The sequence below is a fragment of the Alosa pseudoharengus genome, unplaced genomic scaffold (genome assembly GCF_046254945.1).
Source record: "Alosa pseudoharengus isolate Yale_2024_CS ecotype anadromous, Long Island Sound unplaced genomic scaffold, YU_APseudo_1.1 YU_APseudo_1.1_scf_18, whole genome shotgun sequence".
NCBI lineage: Eukaryota > Metazoa > Chordata > Actinopteri > Clupeiformes > Clupeidae > Alosa > Alosa pseudoharengus.
Genome location: NW_027468650.1, coordinates 30,052,788 through 30,076,344, shown reverse-complemented (window position 1 = coordinate 30,076,344; position 23,557 = coordinate 30,052,788). Strand labels below are relative to the sequence as shown.

The 23,557-nt window shown below is 43.3% G+C and overlaps 2 protein-coding genes across 4 annotated transcripts in view; both read right to left on the bottom strand.

Annotated features, from left to right (window-relative positions):
- Positions 1 to 6,348, bottom strand: part of wasf3b (WASP family member 3b) — a 23,612-nt gene extending 17,264 nt beyond the window's left edge. Inside the window, exon 1 of the mRNA XM_076291360.1 lies at positions 6,276 to 6,348. The gene's annotated coding sequence lies outside the window, so the exon portion shown is untranslated. The remainder of the gene's footprint in view (positions 1 to 6,275) is intronic.
- An 804-nt stretch (positions 6,349 to 7,152) lies between these two features.
- On the bottom strand, positions 7,153 to 23,040 carry cdk8 (cyclin dependent kinase 8). 3 transcript variants are annotated; one of them, XM_076290856.1, is made up of 13 exons: positions 22,624 to 23,040; positions 20,440 to 20,515; positions 19,901 to 20,011; positions 18,953 to 19,093; positions 16,718 to 16,775; positions 15,705 to 15,836; positions 13,933 to 14,076; positions 13,086 to 13,155; positions 12,537 to 12,609; positions 10,202 to 10,299; positions 9,127 to 9,205; positions 8,679 to 8,849; positions 7,153 to 8,518 (listed from the first exon to the last, which is right to left on the bottom strand). In XM_076290856.1, the coding sequence occupies exons 1-13, from the start codon at positions 22,749 to 22,751 to the stop codon at positions 8,393 to 8,395; spliced, it is 1,407 nt and encodes a 468-aa protein (XP_076146971.1). In that variant the 5' UTR covers positions 22,752 to 23,040; the 3' UTR covers positions 7,153 to 8,392. The 3 variants fall into 3 exon arrangements, with proteins under 3 accessions (XP_076146971.1, XP_076146973.1, XP_076146974.1); XM_076290858.1 differs by having other exon boundaries at positions 8,679 to 8,837; XM_076290859.1 differs by lacking the exon at positions 22,624 to 23,040 and adding an exon at positions 21,681 to 21,975.
- Between the last annotated feature and the right edge of the window lie 517 nt (positions 23,041 to 23,557).

Here is a 23,557-nt window from a genome sequence, read left to right as displayed (position 1 = left end):
ATAAACACCCACTACCTTGAAACAAATATACTACCTTGAAACAAATATATGAGCCCACAACACAATTATATTAGCCTAACATGGCAATATGAACCTACAGCATGATACTGTAACACTAATATAACAATATGAGTCATACAATATGGTTATGTTACTCTAACGTAACAATATAAGACCTATAACATGATGCTGAAGCTTGGTACACTAACATATCACTCTAAAGCCACAATAGAGTTATATTATTCTAACGCAACAGTTCCCAAACTTTTTTTCCCGTGTACCACCACCTACATCCTGACTCGGCTCACGTACCCCCACCACCTGACACATAAAAACGTAACAAGTTCTAGTGACGCATTCCAGGCATCATGTTTAATTAGCCACCCTACATGATACCAAATATCAAAATCAAAATGTGCAACTGGTCTATGAGCTCTCACACTATAAAAACATCATGAAACACAAAGAACAAAGAGAACATAGGTTTAAGATTTTAAAAAATCTTTTTTTAACACCTTTTCCGACATTGCCCTTTTCATCTCGCGTACCCCCTAGTGGAAATTCACATACCACAGTTTGGGAATCCCTGCTCTAACATAACAATATAAGACCTATAACATGATGCTGAAGCATTGTACACTACCATATCACTACAAAGCCACTCCATTTATATGTTACACTGATATAACAAAATGAAGCCGCTACATGAGGATGTTACTGTGTTACTACAGCGCAGTGACACCCAGTATGGGACAAACGTGGCCGTGTTCGAACAGGCCAACAAGGCCTTCTGGGAAACATGTGAGAGACTGTCAATCAGGGGAAAAGCTTAAGGCATTAGGAGAAGAGGCTACAGTTGGGGCTAATCCTATTGATCCTGATCGCTGTCCAGCTGTAGGGTCAACACCAATCGCACACAGTGTATGTGTGTGTGTGTGTGAGTGTGTGTGTGTGTGTGTGTGTGTGTGTACAGCCAGTGTGGGGACATGGCACAGAAGGCTTTAATCAGCACAATCCACTATGGAGGGAATCACTAACAGAACATGATTTGTTGGACTCCATTTTATCCCCTGTTTAATAGTATGTAACACCACAAAGCTTTTTCTGATGCATTCTACTTCACCTGTGTAAACGTACCCAATGTCACAGATTTACAAACAAAACATTTGTTGACAATCCTCTCGCATTACCAGACAAACAAACAAACAGTTGTATAAGTATAAGTATAAGTATAAGTATAAGTATAAGTATATATACTCTTTTGATCCCGTGAGGAAATTTGTTCTCTGCATTTATCCCAATCCGTGAATTAGTGAACCACACTCAGCACACAGTGAACACACAGTGAGGTGAAGCACACACTAATCCTGGCGCAGTGAGCTGCCTGCAACAACAGCGGCGCTCGGGGAGCAGTGAGGGGTTAGGTGCCTTGCTCAAGGGCCGTGCCTACTGGTCGGGGTTCGAACCGGCAACCCTCCAGTTACAAGTCCGAAGCACTAACCAGAAGGCCAAGGTTGCTGTTTGTGATTGGCATTTTCTACCTTATAAAAAGTTTCTGAAATGTTTGAATGGAAGTTACACAAGTTGACCTCTTTACAAAATTAGCCATCAGACATAGACATCTAGCTGTCAAAAATATTTACTTTCAGTGAGAGCTATCACCTGTAGTTGAGACTACCCAACTGGTCCAGCCAATGCCAAAGAAGGCCTTTCATAATATGAAATACCAAGGTACCAAGACCAGCCTACAAAGACCTCACAGTGCAGCGATGTTTATCTGTTCTGCTACTGAATGGCTACCAAAAGCTTTGTTGCTGTGGTTCTCAAATGGGGGTACGCGTACCCCTGGGGGTATGTGAAGGCACTTCAGGGGGTACGTGAGATTTTAAAATATACATATATTTAAAAAGTAGAATCCATGCAAAAATACTTTAAAAACAATTATTTAATAAACATTTCAGGAAAATATAAGTTCATAAAATTTATTTTATATTTCAGTAGGCTATTCAATTTCATTATCCTAAAAACCCAGAGTCCCCCCCCATACCAGAATGGTTCGACCCAACCTGTCACATGCCACCCGCCATTACTTGTCAATCACTGTCAAAACTCAAACGATGGAGTCGTGGTTGAAGCGTAGCGGTAATTCTTGTTAAAACACAGAGGGATAAGTGGCAAAGAAGCCCAAACCAGAGCTGGCGAAATTAGGGGGTACTTGGCTGAAAAAATATTTCACAGGGGGTACATCACTGAAAAAGGGATGAACCACTGGTATAGATCTTACTATTGTCACTGTTAGGTAAATAGAAACATAAATAGCCATTAAGCAATATTGTTGGAGAGACTGCTAGTAATCAATGAAGAGGTGGGTGTTGGCGGGGACACAGTGGCCATCTTATCTGGCCCACTTCCCACTTCCTGTTTTTCCCCTCTCCACCCAGCTTCCTGCTTCCTGTTCCTCCCTGTCACATCTCTTCACACTTCCTGTCTTCCCAAAAGGCCAGAACAATAAAGCAACACACTCACTCACACTCTCTCTCTCTCTCTCTCTCTCTCTCTCTCTCACACACACACACACACACACACACACACAGACACACACACACACAGCACAGGGTCTGATGTGTACATGTCACACCCTATTCTAGACCAATAACCACATAAACATGAGACACATATGTTCATTATAGAGTCAATGTTTTTTTGCCACCATTGATGTGAGGCTTTTATGGTCTTTGAGAAACTCCAACAAAATGTATTCCAACCACAACAGAAGATAGTCATAGACCATTATGATTATTTAGGCTTTGTTTTGACTGAAGGGAACATGCATGTCCTTCTCCTTCTTGGCTAAGTTATAATGGACATGGACGTAAACAATAGACTTGCCCCGAAGTCAGAAATGAACTACACACTGCCTTCCTGTTTTAAGTACAACTATTTAACCTGCACCTTATAACTGAGCATGACAGACAAATTATATGAATGTGATATAGAATATAAGCACTGAAGCAAAAAGGAAATATTATTATTCCTCTTCCTTATAGCTTCATACAATTACATGTTTCATTGCTCAGATGTCCCTTAACAAGACAAGCATCATACTTGAAAACAAAAATAACTGAAGTTGAAGAAGTTGCTGACACAGATGACTTACTGACATGCAATAGTGACTTGTGACAATAAGAGCATTAAACACAGGTTTTCTATGATGCAAAGCTATTGATTTCTTGAAAAAAATAATTCAGTATTTTAAATCTAGCCATCTGCTATCAATATGACACTATTAACAGTGGCCTGATGTACGCAAAATAACAATGCTGCTGACACAAAATCAAAAGAGCTTTGACATCACAGGCCTTTTTACTGCAATTTCACTGTGTTGTGTATCACCATGGCTAAATTAAATTTCCTTGCTGGCCATAAAATTTTTTGTAGAGAGTCAATAGTGTTTGTTCTATTATGCTTTGTTTATTGCTTCCTGTCTGGATCCATTTTTGTCTTGTTGCAACAAATGGAGTGAGTGTTTGTCTTTTAAAACAATGGATTCATCCATTCAATGAGTCACCACAGACCTTTACATAAACTTAAAATAGAAGGATGAAAGTGTTGAAAATAAAACAGAGAATATTAAGCACCAGACATACACAGAACTCCAAACGACTTAGAGGGACTTGTGACAGGCCGAGGGGAGTGCGACAAACCATCACTAAACCAAACAGCAAATGGAAGCCTCATCTGACACATAATGCTGAACATCACCCTGCCAGAGTCTCGCAGTTAACGTTACAGCAAAACACGCCCCTCTCAGCAGGACATATCTCACACTGTTTTTCCCCGCACACACACACACACAAAACGGGCACGACCCCCCACCACATCCCAACAGCTGCCACACAAAACGTCTCACAAAAATCCCACTTGAGAGAAGTCAACACAAAGTCAACACAAAATGCAACAGGGAGAGAGGCAGAGGGAGAGAGAGAGAAAGAGAGAGAGAGAGAGAGAGATAGAGAGAGAGAGAGAGACACACATACACACACACACGCACTTCACATGACCTGCTCCTAAGATTCGGGCTACTGTGCTGTGCTGACCACCACATCATGACATATGATCAAACTGAGCAGAGGCATGAACAGCCAGCTCCTGGGCGGAAAATAAATCACGGCCAACATGCAATTAGGCTCCGGGCTGCGAGTGCCATTGTCGTAGCCTAATGAAGTAAAAGCGTGGGTTTGCCCGTCGGCCTCACACTGGCTATAGGGGAGTTGTTAGCACTGCAAGCTGTTAGCGCCTTTAGCTTTCCATTCAGTTCAGTGGGCCCAGCCACCCAGCTAGCCACAGCCTACAATTATCACATATTGTATTGAATTAGGGGGAGAGCTGGGAGGGCAACGCTGGGAACAGACAAAGGAAAGGGGAGTGTGAGAAACAGAGAGAGAGAGAGAGAGAGAGAGAGAGAGAGAGAGAGAGAGAGAGAGAGAGAGAATGTGAGTATGACGGAGAAAAAGACAAGGCAGCATTTGTGCTTAGAAAGTAAAGGCAGAGATGAGAGGAGAGGAGAATCAGATCAGGGAGCAATAAGGCTGCGAAAGGGAGCATCTGTGAGTGTGTGTGTGTGTGTGTGTGTCAGAAAGAGGGAGAGAGAGTGATGTGTTGGGGGAGGGGGAACACAGACCTCGGGGGAAGCCACTCTCAAAGGTTCCTGGGACAATGGCGCTCTCCGTTCACACGGCAACAGAAGAGCTCTCCCATGCATGCCAGCCCAGCCCCCCTCCCTCCCTCTGTCCGACCTTCTTTAAGGTTGCCGTTCACTGGCCCAGTGAAAGAGTGAATCCTGCCATTTGCCTCCCCCTACCCCACACCCCCCACCCAAAACACACACACACACACACACACACACACACACACACACACACACACAGCCCTTTCCCAAGGCCGTTGCCAGCTCTCAGTGACAACTCTTCTGTCTGTTAGCACCCACACAGACTGGACCTACATTCACACTTGCACAAATAGAGAGAGAAAGAAATGCAAGCCTACTCTCAGCTACCGACCAGAGTAACTCACCCAAACACACATACACAGACACACAAAGATAACCTCACACTAAGTACAGGTTTTGCACTTAGTGGGATGCTAGCGGTTGGCTATACCAGCCCTAATCATTGGGACCCCTTGCCAGCCCAGCCTTTGAACTCCGCCAGAGGTCCATCCTGTTGGCCTCTGGGAGATGGTAGGCTTCCTGTCTCTCTCACCCGGACCATAGCGCTATACTCTTCACCAACAAGGGAGAGGCGAGACCTCCAGTCCACAGGACAGAGAGGCTGCGCATCGCCCTCCGAACGCAGGAACTCCATTAAGGTCGGAACAGAAAGAACATTACCAATTCATAAGCCAAGCATTTCTACAGCGATGCGCTCCTCGTAAAATCACATCAATATTGCATGGCGGAAACGTCAGGCGTGATGAGGACTTTACATGCCGACAGTTAAAAGAAGTAAGAAATGCCTTGTTTGAGGAAACAAGAACATTGTTATTCACTTCACTACAAACATAACGCTAAACACACACATTTGCCTTCTCTGAAATGCAAGCTTCTATTGGACTATAGGTAAAGAATGCAAATGGCTGTCTACTCGTCCATTTGGATGTTTATCCCATTCAGACCAGAAGTTGTCTGATATCATGTTTAACGCATAGCCTATGCGACTCCTGTGCAGTAGTCTGAGCTATTGTAAGTGACAGAATGACACACATTCACACACGCGCACACTCTCAACCTGCCCGGAGCGCCCCAACATACATCCCCGGCACAATAACCCTGAGTCGATGGTGACAACGATCAATTTGAGGTCCGCACAATTGCCGTCCACGACCCACATAGCGTTTTTGTTTATCAGAAAAGGCATTAGTTCGTCTCCCTGCGCCCGCGGCGTGACCAGTCTATAACTTTTCTCTGTTCTTAACGAGTTAACTGGAACAATATGAAATGAATAAAATACGAATTATTCTGGCTTTTTCATTCATTAAATTGCGTATTTCACATGCTGTAGGTGCGAGCGATAGTGAATCGCGACTAATCTCTGAATAAACATTGAGTCAAGTGGGGGTGCTATCCGCTACCCGCTGACATCTTGTAGTTTGAACGTCTGAATAAAATCAAAGTAAAGGAGCATCATTTGTCTATGCCAATACACAGAGCTAAATTATACAATCAAAGAACAAACTGCACATTGTAATAACGGTAGATATTATTGATTAAAACTCACCAATAATTAATTCTTAGGTAGAATTCAATTCACACGCATGTCCAGCGAGGCTCCGGTCCGGGCTGCCATCCTGTGTCCTCAGTAGTCTGACCACTCTAAACAATCCTGGCAGAGGCGGGACCTACCACCAAGCGTCGCCAATCATCAATTCAGAATGGGGATTTAAGGCGCGACCACGTACCACCAAACCAATTACATCCATGGATAAATAATGAGTGACACATGACTTTCCCTGACTAAGCGTCAGGCAGGCTAGTAGAGGGTGGGTTCTGGCTGGTGAGAAATGTGAGGCACTTGCGGATTTGCAAACCATCCCAATTTTACCAGATCATACTTGGCCTCTAAAACTGTAATTCTAACGGTTTAAATTTTTTAAGCATAGGGTACATTTGGCATTCGTACAATTTATGAGCTTAACTGTGGATTTTTCCACTTTGGGCATGTGTTCGGGAATGCATTTCGTAAGATTATTTTGCCACCTACATATAAAGGTCGAGGCCAATATATATAGTGCTTGATTTAGATTAGTGTGAATAGCTCAGACTTTTTCCATCACCTTAATTTAGTTGATTAATTAAATTATCATAGTGTTTATTTATGCAAATGTCTAAAGAGTGTGTCAGTGAAAGTGTGTATGTGTGAAGCGCGCACGCGCGTGCAAGAGTGTACGTAAAGGATGGAGAGGGAATTATTCCATTATTGAAGAGACTTCTATTCCTGGCGAACGAGCCGACACACAGCTTAGCATGAGCACTTCCCTGCAGCACGTTTGTAATGTTAAGTAAGCTGGGCTAGGCTGCTAGGCCTACAGGCACACTTGGTGAGAGTTATCCCACTGGGTTTAAGGGCAACCCATACCAAAAACAAACCACCACGCTTCCATGTTTAACGTTTCCGCTTTTATTATTGTCAGGATACTTGCTTCATGTAAAATAGTTCAATACAATACAGTACAATGCATGTTCCATCCATCCACGCAAACTGGTTTTTAAAGTTCTAAGGCTTATCCACCGCGAACAACTGCTGCAGTCGCAGCACAACGGAAGCCACTTGCCACTTCTAACGTAAAAACAAAAAAGTCCAAATGTATTAAATTATAAACTACTAAAATCAAGTTTCTTTTAATAAAGCCCATAACCAGTATAGTCCGGCAGAGGGCGCTAGATCCTGTCAGCATGCTCCATTTTGCAGCAGCTTCTGCACAGAGTTGGGCCCCCGAGATTGACTTTGTATGTGTGTGTGTGTGTGTGTGTGTGTGTGTGTGTGTGTGCGCGTGTGTGTGTTTGTGTGGGGGGGGCAGACAGGGAGACCGGCAGACGGACGGACGGGCGACACACCATCCCCGCTGGCAGTCAAATAGCAGCTTTAGTCTCAAAGAAGCCACAGGACCCTCACAAAGGAAGAGGAAGTCCAGCACGGCCAAGAGGGGGGCTTTGGTGGAGGTTGACCTTGGGCAATGGGGGACTGTTCCTCCAGTCAGGGCCATCCTCCATTTTGCGCGTAGCAATTAAGTACCACGTTGTGGGGCAATTTGTTTCCACTTCTTGAGAAGGATAAAAAAAAATGAAATAAAAAAAAATGGTCACACACTTGCAGTGATGATGTAAAACCCCAAACAAGGAAAACTGGTCACCTCTGTTTCCTTCCAGCGTTTTGTCTTTTTTTTTTTAATAGTCATTTTCATTTTTATTTGTTTTTCTTGTATAGGCAATGATTAAGTCCGGCTGAAGATTTATCTGTTTTTTTTTTTTTTTTTACTGTATTGGTGGTGGTGTGTCACGGTGATGTTCATAACGTTTCTTATTGGCAGAGTTGAGTTGAGCTACGGGCACACGCTTGAGTTAGGTGCCCACAGTGCATGGGCAGGGGTAGGGGTAAAGGGGTGGGAGGGAGATGGGTGTGTGGTGGGGGGCAGGTCAAGGTTGGGGTTATGGAAGTGGGTACGGGTTGTTCCTGCTTGATTCCGCACGCGCTCAGAATCGTCCCTCCTCCCTCCGTACATTCTCCCTGCTGGGCGCTGTGAGGGGCTGGACCAGGGCTGGGGCTTTGGGTGTGGCCAGGAGGAGGAAGAGGAGGAGCTTTGAGGAGGAAGTGAGGGGTGGAGAGGGGCAGGGCTCTCAGTAGCGGTGGGTCTGGTGGGAGTACTGCGGCGGCTGCTGGGAGGTAGAGGAGTATCCCATGCTGCTCTGGGGCAGTGATGTGCTTGGTCCTGGGTTCTGATAGGCAGCATGTGGATTGGAGCGCTATGTGAGAAAGGAAGAAAGAAAGAAAACGGGCGAGTTACTATGGCAACACTTTGGTGGATTATGGAATCATTACAAATCCTTTTGAAAAGTGTGTGAGAGTGTTTGTGTGTGAGAGAGAGCATATAAGTGAGTGAGTGTTTTGAGTGAGTGTGTGTACCTGGTAGTCTGAGGTCATAATCAGGCCACTTGAGGTAGTGGTGGGGGGGACCACCCGCACCTTCTTCAGAGGTGGGCCCTGGGCGTGGCTGTTGTCTTGGTTCCCGGCATGGCCCGCCCCGTTGGTGTGGTTGTTCCCCTGTTGTTGTTGCTGGTTTTTCTGCAGTTTCAACAGCACGCAAAAACAAACAAACCTATGAATATGCACACAACAGAGAGGCATCCTGTCTACTCATTCACCCTCTCACCCATCTTCCTTTAAACAAGCAAACAATCAAACAATCAAACAAACAAACAAACACACTTCCAAAACGATGATTTGGTCATTTGGGCAATAGACACACATAAACCCTATGTTTGAAAGAAACAAATGCACACATGTGCACACACACACACGTGTGTTGACATATGTTGGAAGACTGGCAGGAGGATAGCCTGAGACGTCTTACTTTGTCTGCCTTGTCTTCTGGCTCCTCCTCAGTAAGGAATTCCCTTTTAGGGTAGGGTATCTGGCAGCCAGCGAACACACTGTGGGAACACACACACACACACACACACACACACACACACACACACAGATCAGAGATCTGTCCATTACTAAGCAGAGCCCACTGGGTGAACTAGTTCACTGGAATGCCCAAGGAGTGGAACTAATTGGAAATCCAATAGCTAGCTCACTAGCCACGATCTCAATTTATTCGAGCTGCTCCCAGTCATTTACTGGTTTGGCCTTTATAATTACATTGCACACTGCGGATTCACACAAGCAGCACTGAATAAACTCAGATGAATTAAATGAATCAATGAAAAAAAAAGGGTTAGCCCTTTGACACACATTTCAACATTTACCGTACTTATTGACAGAGGGATTTCATGACAAAACTGAGGTTACAGTGAGCTAAATGCACACTGGTCCATACTCTTGGCAAGGCCCGCACATCAAAGGGTTGAGATCTGGTAGAGTTGGGGTTAGCTCATGTTCTAACTGGCTGGCTGGCTGGCATACAACCTGATCAGTGACAAGTTCAGCATATTTATTTGATTATCAGCATGGCACAACTGATTGTGGTGGTGACATATTTGCACCATTTCAATGGCAACCATGCAAATCATCATTGATATCTAAAACTATTTCTCCTGGAGGGCAGATCGGACATCAGAGTGTTTTATAATTATAAGACAATGTAGTGAATAGTGTACCTCTATAAAGACTAATGTACGACCTTGCAAGAAGAGAGTGTTATACCATGGTTTACAGAAAATCCAAGCGCTCCAATAACACATGCAGTCACTGATTCAATAACTCACTCCAATCAGTCCACAGATTATGGGGAGCGCAGACCAAGCAGACTTCAAAGCACTAGCTAACACTAGCTACTAGGCTTCACGCAAACACACACACACACACACACGCGCACACACACACGCGCATGGACGGACGCGCGCACACACACACACAGACAGACACGCATGGACGGACACACACACACACACACACGCACGCACGCATAGAGTTGGACTCACTCAGAGGTGGGCAGTGGCTCCTCCAGGAAGTAGGGGTCCTGCATGGCCTGCTCAGACGTTATTCTGCGGATGGGGTCCATCGTCAGCAGCTTCTGCAGCTGGAGGAGGAAGAGCAGCAGTACACCACACACTCAGGAATGAACTCTCACACTCACACGTGGGACAGGCCAAACACAAACCCACCTTCAGAAGGTATTTAGCATCACGTTTTTATTCCTGCACAGGTCTAATGGTGGTAGAGAGACAGTGTTGTTCAGTTTGGGAGAAATCCTCCTCACCAAAAAAACTTTATGCTGAGATTAACACACAATCCAAATCTTCACATTAGCTATGTGGTCATTACATCCCTAGTATTGTGTGCTACTGCATTCTACTGGCACTTCTCATTCACATGTCTAAACTGCTGTGCTTCAGCCAGTGTCACAGCCACTGTTGGTGTGTGTATGCACAGATTAGTGACCAGGGGCCTGTACTACGAAGGGAGCTTAACCTACCCAGATGTAACCCAGGGTTACTTTGTTAAACCGGGGTTGACAAAACCTGGTTATCTTTAGTGGTGTTAATCGGTACTACGACGCTGATTATGAAGTTGATTTGTTGAGCCGGGTTAACCTCATTGGAGTTTGTGCGCGTTCACATAAAAGGGGCGGGTTGCAGCGTAAGTCACCACTTTCAATGATGACGCGATCACCTTATTTTACGGATGAGGAATGCACAATTATTATGCCAAGTTATGAGGAAACCCACTCTACGACAAAAATCAAATACGTCGGCAGTGAACAAAGCAAGGCAAGGCTGTTGGCAACGTATTGCAGATCGGGTAACCTAAATGCCTAAAAGTAAAGTTTTATTTCCACATGTTCTTCAAATATGTGTTACGGAGGATTAATAGCTTGCGGAATGTCTGAAATGAGTTGAAATAATTAAATTGCCTATTTTGAGATCATAGAAATGCCTACAGATGCAACACAATTTAGAAGTGGGCATATAGATTACAGTAATAGGATAATTGAATGTTTAAGTAGCCCCCATTGACTGATTTAGTGTATGCCTAATCCTGTGAACATTTCAGATGCAACACCATTGCCAAACGCACATGGCAGCAGGTGAAAATGAAACACAAACACATTATTCAGAATAGTAGGTTTATATAGTTATAGCTTGCATTAATATTTCTTAATTATGAAAACATGTAGGCCTAGTATGCGTATAGCCTTCACTTGGCCTCTGTTTTACAGCTAACAAGAAAAAGGTGTCATTTGAACACTACTGTAAGGAGTGTTTTACAGTAGCAGAGGAGTTGGCCATCGCAAATAATAGTGGAAGGCCGATTGTGGAAGGGGTTGAGGGAGGCATTCGGTCGGATTCTGGTGCTGTGGAAATGTGTAGCCTTTATGTGCAGGGTACAGTAATATGACATTCAATTCAACAAGTTTGTTAAAATGGTGATTTTAATTTATTAGGCCTAGGCTATGTCCGATTTATTTTAGGCTATTCTTGCTCAGATGTTCAGCATACTGTAGGCTAGGCTAAGCCTATGTCCGATTTATTTTCGGACATACAGTATTCTTGCTCAGATGTTCAGCATCACCGATTAGATGGAAAACATGAATGTCCACATAAGGGCATTGCTATGACGGGTGACATTAGAGACTTCTGCCTAGATCATGTGACAAAGATAACGAATTCCCTTGACTGACAATCTATATCTTCATAGAGAATATATATATATATGGCGGTCTCTAAAACCCCTCGAAGAGAGCACCTCACGATTTGCGCTCCGATGTCGTATGGATCATCCAGGTACGCCGACATAGTCTCGAATTGTTAGTGGAGGGGTGGTACTTATAAAGGGTGTGGTTAACGGAAACCTCGGGTTAACCAAGAACATAACCTGCTCGGAGCAGGGTTGAGATGCAGCGTAAATTGCCATGGCAGCATACCTTGGTTAAAACCTATCCACCTTTCGTAGTACGGGTTAATCGAGAACTTACGCCACACGTGATCAAGTTACTCTCGAAGTTACCCAGATAAGCCAGTAACCCCGCTTCGTAGTACAGGCCCCAGGAGGGTTACTGCTGTGTGTGTGTGTGAGTGTGTGTGTGTGTGTGTGTGTTTGTGTTGGTAGAGAGAGGAGAGAGTGAGAGTCAGTGTGTCAGCAGTTAAAAAAAGATGCCCAAAGAGTAATGGAACAGAAAAATCTATTATAAAAAAAGCCTGCAATACAAGTATAATAGGTCAACCATATGTTGGATGCCATTGAAAGCTGTAATTTATATTACATTAGTGTATGTCTGTGCCATCTTAACAGGCTTATGGAGTGTTTGACCCTTACCAAGTGGAATGCTTTGCTGTCAGGTTTGACTTTATGCTTCTCCATGTACTTAATAAGGCTGCAGTTAGTGTACCTGAGAGAGAAGAAGAAAACATGAGAGGGAGACACACAGTGAGGCAGAGAGAGAGAGAGAGAGAAATAGAGAGAGAGAGAGAGAGAGAGAGAGAGAAATAGAGAGAGAGAGAGAGAAATAGAGAGAGAGAGAGAGAGAGAGAGAAATAGAGAGAGAGAGAGAGAGAGAAATAGAGAGAGAGAGAGAGAAATAGAGAGAAATAGAGAGAAATAGAGAGAGAGAGAGAGAGAGAGAAATAGAGAGAAATAGAGAGAGAGAGAGAGAGAGAGAAATAGAGAGAAATAGAGAGAGAGAGAGAGAGAAATAGAGAGCAAATAAATAAGGAAAGAAAGAAAGAAAGAAAAATAACGAAAATGGGGAATATTATAGAGAAAGAGAAAAAAGAAGTTAGAGGAAGATTGTGAAAATTTCTCACCAGCAGAGAGAGTGAGAGAGTGAGAGAGAGAGAGAGACAGCCAGAGATAGCAGGGACTCACGTGTTCCTTCTGAAGTCTTTCATGAGCGTGGAGTGCTCTGGCATCTTCTTAATGTCCTCCCAGTCCTTATCTACAAACAGCAGAACAGAGCAGCATGTGTCAGATTAGCAGCATGCTACCGTGCTGCTACTACAGAACTAACTAGAGCATGGAGTTACTGTAGCTAGCACTAGTCAGACCAGCATCTCTCAGCCTTCAACTAAGTTGTTGGCTGTGTTCCAGTTATCAGAAGTTGTTCAATTCAGTTTGATTATATTAATAATATAGCACCATATAATGGAACAATACATCTCAAGGCCCTTACTGGGGCTCAATTTGAACATGAACCTTGATTTCCACCTAGAGTGAGCACTAAGGCCATAGGGCCTGACTTCATATTGGCTGGCCAGTAGCCAGTGACTAACAAAAGCAGACCAGGCTGGGTTCAATTGTGTGCCTGCAGGTCAAGGCAGTTCAGAGGAAACGGGACCACATGTACATTTAATATGGGGTTGGATACAATTATGCTTCCTGAATTGGGGGCTGATACTAAAGCCGCAGACAGCAGAAGGCAGAAAACAGCTGGTCTACAGTCTGTATTCAATTCCTGTTGAACATGTGCACCCTAAAAATTCCTTACATTCAACTATTTCAGAAATTTGCTACATGACGTTTCTCATGTCAGCTGAATGGTATAAAAAGCATCACAACACACTTTACTGTCATATTTACTCTAAAGTTTTGGAGTCTACTGCGTCTGTGAACCACAACATAAGTAAAAGCACATGCAGGCCACAGAAGTATAGCAGTGGTCACAGCTGTGCGGAGTCAGATGTCAACACATTGTCTCACTTGGCCGTGCACTAACCTGCAGGGAAGCCCATGACATTGAAGATGCGGTCCAGTTGGTCGTGGTGGTATGGGTTACTGGTTTTGATGTCCTCCTGTCGACAGTGGAATATGGGCTCTGACGTCAACAGTTCTGCAAAGATGCAGCCAATTGCCCAAATATCTGTGGAACAAATCGTTAGAGTCAGGGGATGGACTGCGACAAGAAGTCCTGATTCACACACAAAGATAGGTTGGCAGACAGAAAGACAGACACAGACGCACACACACCTAAGGGAAAGATTCTGAAGTTGAGCAACTAATGCCATTTCACTTAAGCAATAAGCCCCGAGAGGCTGTAGGTTACACTGATTCTACAACAGCTAAGGGGCGTTGTTAGGCACAATGTGCTAGCAGAGTGCCTAAAACCCCCTTAGCTGTTCTAAAATCAGTGTTACCTACGGACTTGAGTGGCTTATTGCTTTTCTAAAACGGTTCCTACATATATCTGGCAAGATTTCATAAAATAGTCACAGCAGCGAGAATTTCATTCATAGTCATTCTTCCGCCAAAAATATATATTTCCTCAATCTCTGAATGGTTGCCAAGCAACGTGGAGACGCAGCTACTTTAACTTTTGTATCAAGTTATGGTGGCACAGTAATATAGAACGAAATGCGATCAAGGTGTATGTTTGTGCTGGATTTTACAACGCCTTTAAACGCGATTCAGCCAATCATAATCAAGGACCGGAACTATCCGTTTTAGAATACATATTTTAAAACAGTGTATATGTGACAAATAAAAATCCTTGAATACTTGATTTGGGACAGTACATGAGTTAATACAGGTATACATGAGGGGTGTATAGCTACAGAGGTGACAACACGATACAATATTATATTATTGTGATTCTGTATGTTTCACAAAACAGACAGTATCTGGATTTGATTCTGCTATACATTGCTACCATAAATTGTCTAACCAAAAAGAGTCTGCAGCCTTCTTGGCACAGTAAAATTCACATACAGTCAAATGTTAAAATTGACTCATATTATTATTCAATTTACGCTGCCATACTGTAGACTTTAAAAGCAATATTATCAGAGTACATAAATGTACCAAAATAAAATGTAAATAATAATATCAAATGAATACATACATATTATGATACCTGGTGCCACAGCGATACAATATGATCATGCAAAAAATATTGCGATATTATAATACCAAGTCCAAACTCTAGTACACACTCTCACCCACACTTATATACACACATAGGATACAACACCTAGCCAACCACACTAAAACCCCACTCACAACTGACTTTGGTGCAACACACAGGCCCACACACACACAGGCCCAGACACACACAGGCCCAGACACACACAGGTAGGGATGGGCATCGTTAAGAAATTATCGATATCGATGCCATTGTCGAGTCTGCTTATCAATGCGATTCCTTATCGATTCCCATATTGATTCCTGTACCATTTGCTGAACACTTATAGGATGTCTTTGGGTTTTTGGCTTTGAATGTCTAATTTAAAGTGGTTTTAAAGAATGAATACAAAGTGTGCAATATCAATACAGAAGTTGAATGCTTTAAAATTTCTAAAAAAGTAAACATTTCCAAAACAAAGCTTTGTATTGGAATCGTTAGTGGAATCGTTAACGTGTGGATGTGTACGATTCCGATGGATCGGAACGTTTAGAACCTGTTCCTAACCGATACCTGGAACCGATTCCCAAGCCTGCACACAGGCCCACACACACAGACACACACAGACACACAGACACACACACACAGACCGATGGCTTTGGTGTAGTGCCTGGCTCCCAGCAGTAGCTCGGGTGCCCGGTACCAAAAGGTGACCACCACAGGGTCCAAATCTGCTAAAGGCTTCAGTGGTGAGTTAAAGAGCCGCGCAAAGCCCATATCCGCTGCACAGGGAGAGACAAACAAGCACACAAAACAAAAACACACATTAACAACAGTGTCATTAGTCATAGATATAATTATAATTTATATAATATATTGATATATATTAGACCTTTACACAAAAACACTGTGCTCTCTCTCTTTTTAGTCAATGAATGCGTTTTCGAAAAGTTGTAATACTCCAAAATAGTAAAGAGGGTCGGAGTCCAAAATATGTACTATTATATATATATATAGGTCATATTTTTACATGCAAATTAGTTTTCTGGCAAACAGTTGCAGTTGGAAATGTTGCAGCAAATTTGCAGCAATGTCATATGCAAATTAGGTTTGTCACCAGAAGTTCACTGGAAGTTTGCCAGAATTATTGGCTAAGTGTGTTGGCAAATCAGTGGCAAACTTCTGGCGATATTTTCTAGTGAACTCATTTGTTACCCACAAATGTATGATAAAAAAAACATTATTGTCTCTCTGGGAAATCGCACTGCACAGTAAAAGCACACAACACTGTGCCAGAAATGAGGGGTCGACAACTCAAGCCTTGCATTGCGTAATCCCTAATCTTAAACGGTGATGCCAGGAGGATTGTAAACAGGAGTTAGAGCTCTGTGTGTGTGTTCAGACTGGTAAACAGGGGGACGAGTGCTGTTGTTGTGTGTGTGCACAGATTAGTGAACAGGACGGTTACTGCTGTTTGTGTGTGTGTGTGTGAACTTGCAAACGGGAGGGTGAGTGCTGTTGGGGTGTGTGTGTGTGTGTGTGTTTATGTGCGTGTGTGTTTATGTGCGTGTGTGTATGTGTAGACAGGAGGTTGAGTGCTGTTGCTGTGTGTGTGTGTGTGTGTGTGTGTGTGTGGGCAGGTCGGGTCAGAACCAGGGCTTACCAATCTTAACGCGGCCTCGCTCTGGGCCCTCCCCCATCACCAGGATGTTGGCCGGTTTCTGTTAACAACAGCAATAACGTTGACTTTTAGGTTAAAAGAATAACAACAACAAAACCAACACATACCTCAACAATGTTACTGTTGCTTTTACTGCGACAGTACAAAACCTGCCTAGTCATAAAGGCCCTCTAGTGGGAAGCCAAAGAATCAAAAGAGCACTTGGAGCAGCATTTGGCCAAATTTTCTTTTTTTAAATGCAGAGGCCTTTTAGAGGCTACAATAAACATGACCAAAATGGCATCTAACCAATAAAATGACATCTCATACACAACGCAGTACAAAACAAGCAAAAGGACAACAGATGAGGATAATACTCCAATCATGAAGTGCATTATTTACTAAAATGTTTAGGTTGCTTCTCCCATTCTTTAGGTTAGTCCCACACCCATCACCACATACTTCAAATACTCTGATGACACTGCTGTTCTTGCACTTCTCAATGACAATAACTCCATATCTGCATACCAAGACTCCATTTCCCACCTCACACAATGGTGCACTGACAACTACCTTCAGCTTAACATCAGTAAAACCAAGGAACTTGTAATCACCAACACCAGAACACCATCTGACACAATCCACAACCCCACCTGCATCAACAACGACACCGCAGAAATAGTGGACTGTTTCAAATACCTTGGACTCACCCTGGACAATAAACTCAGCTTTTTTTTTTTTTTGGCCTTTTATGCCTTTAATTGACAGGATAGTAGAGAATGACAGGAAGTGAGTGGGAGAGAGAGTCGGGGTAGGATCCGGAAAGGACCACGGGGCGGGAATCGATCCCCGGGTCGCCAGCGTACGGTGCAGGTGCCCCAGCCAGTTGCGCCACGGCTGGGGCCGAATAAACTCAGCTTTGAGCAACACACCACTGACATACAAAAACGCAGTCAACAGAGACTCTATGCCATCCGTAAGCTCAGATCACTTCCTGTTGCCCCCTGTCACTTGCTCCTCCTGTACAAAAGCATAGTCCAGCCCATACTCCTCTACTGCCTTCCCTGCTTTTTCAACATGCTAACTGCTGCCAACAGAAACAGACTCACACGCATCACCCATACCGCAGCCAAAGCAATAGGCCTCCCCACCCCTAATTTATCAGACCTCAACAGCACACTCACCAAGAACAGAGCACGGACCATCGCTCATGACCCCACCCACCCCCTCAATCCCTTCTTCATTCTGCTTCCATCAAAACGCAGATACAGGGCTATGGGGTGGAAGCTAGTACGCTTCGGGAAAAGCTTTGTGCCCTCTGCAATAGCAGCACTTAACAACAGATCACAGCGGTGATGGATCACCTCATTCCTCTGTAATGTCAACTGGTGATGGTTTTCCTGTTTGTATCTGTGTAATGTGATGTATATGTGCTGTTTTTTATGGTAGTGTGCTGTTGTGATATATGTGGGTGGGGTATGTGGTGGCAGGGTGGTGGGTGGTGACTGTGTGTAGAACCGTGACTGTGTGTATCTATGTATTTCATGTCTGTGAGGCTTGTATGGTATGTGAAAACAAATGTCCTATGTAAGGACAAATAAACTAACTAACTAACTAGTTATCATGACATGGTAGTACCTACTAATACACGAAAGTAGGTGGAACATAGAGCCTATGGACACAACAGAGCAAGAGCACACAGTTCAGGTACTATATTGATATGTAATACATGCAGAATATTATTACTGTGCATACTGTTCAAAGGACATCATATGACTCTGTACCGTAAATAGATCATGACTTTAGACCATACTACAAATGTGCACCAAAACATCAGAAATAAAGAACCACAGAGACATTTCAACTCCATCTCAATAGTGTAGACATATAATAACGCTAGATCTGTCAAACTTTTAACGGTGCAGGGAGACTGCATTCCTCTCCTCTTATGGTCTTCCTCTGCCCAGCCCCGCCCCCCACCCAGGTCACTGTGCAACACTCAACTAGCAGGCCAAGTTCCTTAGCACTAACCCTTCATATAAAGATGCATACAACACCACAACAGGAGCCATGGCACTGAAAAGAGGACACATATGTATTTAGTCTTACTATGTACTAGTACTTACTATGTAGGACTAAACTAGTAGACACCATTCATCTGTTCTACACACAATAATGTTCCACACACCACGACAGGGGGAAGTGTAATTAGGACGCATACTTTAGCCCCCCTCTTACCAGGTCTCTGTGCAGGACCCAGTTGGTGTGTAGATAGTGGATGCCATCCAGGATCTGGTACAGCAGGGATTTGACCATGCCTCTGGGCAGCTGCAATGGCTTCTTATTGGCCTTCGAGGCTCTGTGGAACTTAATGATGTGCTGCAAGAGACAAGCCATTAGTGTGTGTGAGAAAGCATGTGTGAGTTGTGCTTTGTGTCACTGGCAAAAGTCAACTCTATAAACCTTCATTGGGTGGGTGTTTTTAATGTGTTACAAGAATGTGAAAAACAGTAAACACCATGGTTAAGTTTTTATGGTGTGGATGGGCAGAGTGCTAGTCAGAATAACAAATCAGAACAGCCCTTCGTGGTTGCACGACAATCCTGACTTATTTGTGGGGTAGGGTTTTCCAAATGATTTTCCTAAGGGCACATCTGCACATTTAGCTTTCCAACAGAAACAAGCTAATGTGTCAGACTATGCTATCTTACATTAGCATAATATTGTTAGTCATTTGATAACATTGTCAAACCAAGTTGTCAAGCAGGCAGAGTTGTATACAGTGTAGGGGGCCGGGGCAATCAGCTCTCCACATCAGAGATGAGGCAGAGGGAGTAGAGATGCGTACTTATACTTTCAAGGTTTCAAGGCCATGAAGGGATTTTCTCATCTTTTCATCTTGTATCTCTCAGGAACTAAGGCGAGTTTTCAGGGCTTAATCAATCTTAAAGAGGTTTTGTGTGTGAGTGATTAAGGAGTGTAAAAAACATAAAATTGACAATAAATTAATGAACAAATATTATGGCACAACTACAACAGATGATTTATTGGATATTATGTTTGTACATTGAGAGCAGTCCTATCATTTATAAATATAACAGCGAAATACAAAAAATGCTTGATGACCCACATGATAACCATTTTAAGTGTGTGTGTGTGTGTACTGTATGTGTGTTTGTATGTTACCCAGAGGTCATGCTCGGCATAGTCGAACAGCAGCCAGACTTTGCGGTCCGCATGTGACAGGAACACTTTCTGCAGGGAGATCACGTTGGGGTGTTTCAGCTCTCTCAGCAGCTGCGGCAGACAGGATGACATCTCAGAACACACCCACACAATCTTCAGCAAGCACACACACACACACAGACGCGCACGCTGGCTGGCTGGCAGACACGCAGACACACACACACACGTGTCTTGCCCCTGTATTCTTTGGGCATAGTGCAAACTATGCCACAGATGCCACCAATCAAATACTTTAAGACAGGAACAAGTAAGTACTGAAACGCCTAATTACATTGGAAAAAATCTACTGGCAATACCCAATATGTCTTTACTTGTGTGAAAAGCCCATATATACATACATAATATTTTCTTTCAGAGTATGTATGCACAAACACATTATGAAAACGGTCAGACTTACATAGGCAACATATATGATATACTTATTCATGAGGTCCACTTATGTTCAGAGTATACATGTGCCAACCCATGCATGCACTTACTGCAATCTCACGGCAAGCAGACATAGAGATCCCCGTGCCTTCAATCTGCTTGAGGGCATAGTCTTTATCGTCCTTCCTGCAGAGGGGTAGAGGGCACATCAGACCATCCACCCAATAATTACAAAACACAGGGCACAAAGCATAATGGGGGGGGGGGGGGGGGGGGGTTCACTCTCTCTCAGCGGTGCCTGGAAAATCACAGCTTTACACAAAGGTTTAAATACCCAGAATGCCTCCAGATTGTTTTATGGCAGCACAACCTCTATAGGCAAACATCAGGGGAAGGGGAAACACATTCTGGCATGGGATGAGAGGTAAACACCAAGAGCAGGGACAATACCGGACTGGGAGAAAGACTGGCAAACACCAGCTCCATCAGACACCCACACAGAGAGACAGATAGTCAGATAGAAATACACTAGTACAGATAGAGACAGTCCAAGCACACACAAAGACACACACACACATTCATTCACACAACCCCATAAAAAATGTTGTTATGCCTCCACCAGCCTGGTCCAACTCCTGCAGAACAAATTATCTTTTAAACGCTCACAAACAGCCAGCTCCTACGGTGAGACAAAAACATCTTTAAACACTTAAAACTCTTTGACTAAGACTTTCGCCCGCCAGCCTGTCTGGACGTTAATGCCTGTGCCTTTGGATCTGCAGGATCTGTAAGTCTCACCCAAGCAACCAGAACCACAATCAGGTCCATTTTACTATACACTCTAGTCCAGGCTGCATTGGACTGCAGAAGAAAGAAACATTTTGTGCTAGTGATAATGTTAATGACTACAGGGAAAATCAAATGGTAGACATAAAGGCAAAGTTACAAAAGTAAACAGCTATATTGCGTAAAAGCTGTCCATGGCATGTAGATGCAGGCAAATGTATCATCAATTACATTAATCTGGTATAATAAAGAAATTGGTGATCTCAGAATGAGTAAACTCAATAGATAGATAGATAGATAGATACTTTATTGATCCCCAAGGGTATATAAAACCACATGTCTGTCTGTCTCTCTCTCTCTCTCTTTCTCTCTCTCTCTCTCTCTCACACACACACACACACACACACACACACACACACACACACACACACACACACACACACACACACACACACACACACACACACACACACACACACACACACACACACACTTTGTGTGTGTAGGCCTACATACATATTTTCCCATGAAATATGAACAAGCATTATATCCCATTTTTACCTACCATCCAATGCCAAATATTAATGTCAATAATAGCTGTCGTTTATGAAAGACAAAGGTTCTGAAATCAAAACTTCCAGTCTCTGACAAACATTTCACATCCCGTACAGTTTTGTTACATCGATTTAAACAAACGTCCCTACACTAATGCAGAAGGCAGGTGGCATAGTTCACGCGGCAAGGGTTACTCATTTCACTCATATTAGATGCGCCATCGATACCAATAGGATGATATAACTAAAACGTCATTGCATTGGTGGGTATTAGGTCAACTCCCCTTTGATACTTAGGATACTTGTGACAGCCCTCTGGTCTGAGAGACCTTGCATAATCCCTCCCATTAACACCTGTCACTGATATGACAAGAACACCACTCCTAACATCACGATTGACACATTTCTTAAAAGTGAGAGGTAACGTTACTGAAAAATATCGTTTTCTTTTGCAAACTACACGATTGAACACGTCCTGCATCTTGCATGAATACATCCTAGATCTCCACGTGAACAGTTGTTTCCTTGGAAAACACCCGCTACATAGAAGCTCCCAATTAGCTAACAAAACATGTAAATCGCTTACGTGCATGGCTAATTATATGCATTACCACGACCCTGTGAGTTGACTGCAAAAGAGCTGTTTTCAAGTCAGACAAACTACCAACCCCTTTGTCATTCGGGTCCACAGCAAACCCCATTATCCAGGTGCTGACGTATTGAATCAACTGACAAAGCCAAAACCCACTTCAAATGAAATCCAGCCTGTCATATAAAAGACCTGTGCCGAACAAAAACGAAATCATGCAAACAACGCATACAGACCTGTAAAAAGAGACGAGGACATTTTAATACTAATGAAAACATCACCCCGAATCGGAGGCCTTGGCTAGCTAGCTTGCTAGGTTAACTAACATTAACGTTAGAGCATTAGGCTAGCTAAGGTTAACTCACCCATCTTTTCTTTTCGCTTTGTACACATGCCCGTACGTCCCTCGACCAACTTTGCATCCTTCGTATTCAAACAGATCTTCGACACGTTCTCGTTCCCCTGTCAGCTTCAATTTGAAATCATAGTCCATTTTCACTGTTGTTGTGGTCTGATCTAGATCCCTCTTCCTTTTAAAGCGTCGCTTGGGAGGCAACTTACTTCAACAGCCACGGTTAGAGAATTAGTTGCCTTCCCTCGCGCTGCTTTTCAACGCTCAGCCTTGAGTCCTCATTTACTGTATGTTTTGATATATTTTTTAAAAATGCACGTTTTTTGTCTGTGGCGAAAACCAGTGATATCTGGACAACAACCCCTTTCTCTGGTATTTTCCTGCTAACTGCGCCTCTCCACCGGTATCTCACTCGGGAGAGTTGAGTATCCACGCACGGCAGTGTCGCAAACAGTCGTTAAAGCCGCTAGATTGGTTCATAGACAAATGGCATGTAATACGAAAAGTGAAGGTAGCATTGATGGCGTACCACGTGGATTTTAACTATTTGTAAAGCAGAATAGCTAACTAGCATGTCTTTTATTGCATATTTACAGCCTTATATACCAAATGGGTTGGTTTAGAATCAATCAGGTAATTTTTAACAAAGTCCCTAACGTCTCAGGTACTCTGTAATAAAATTACTGAGAAGATAGTGTGAATTGTGGCATTCAATTAAGTACAAGAAACAGTCGCAGCCATCTCAGAGTTGATTACAACGTCAATTTCCCATGGTTGCACGTCTTTGTAACATTACACACCTTTTGTCTGAAAAAGCCAATGTTAGCTGTCAATTTGTTGTTGTTGTTGTTTAACAGTAATCCATATGTCTGGAAATAAAAAATTAAAAAACTGTTCATATATTAGATGATAATGCATCAAATTTAGAGGCGCATTCAAATCTGTAT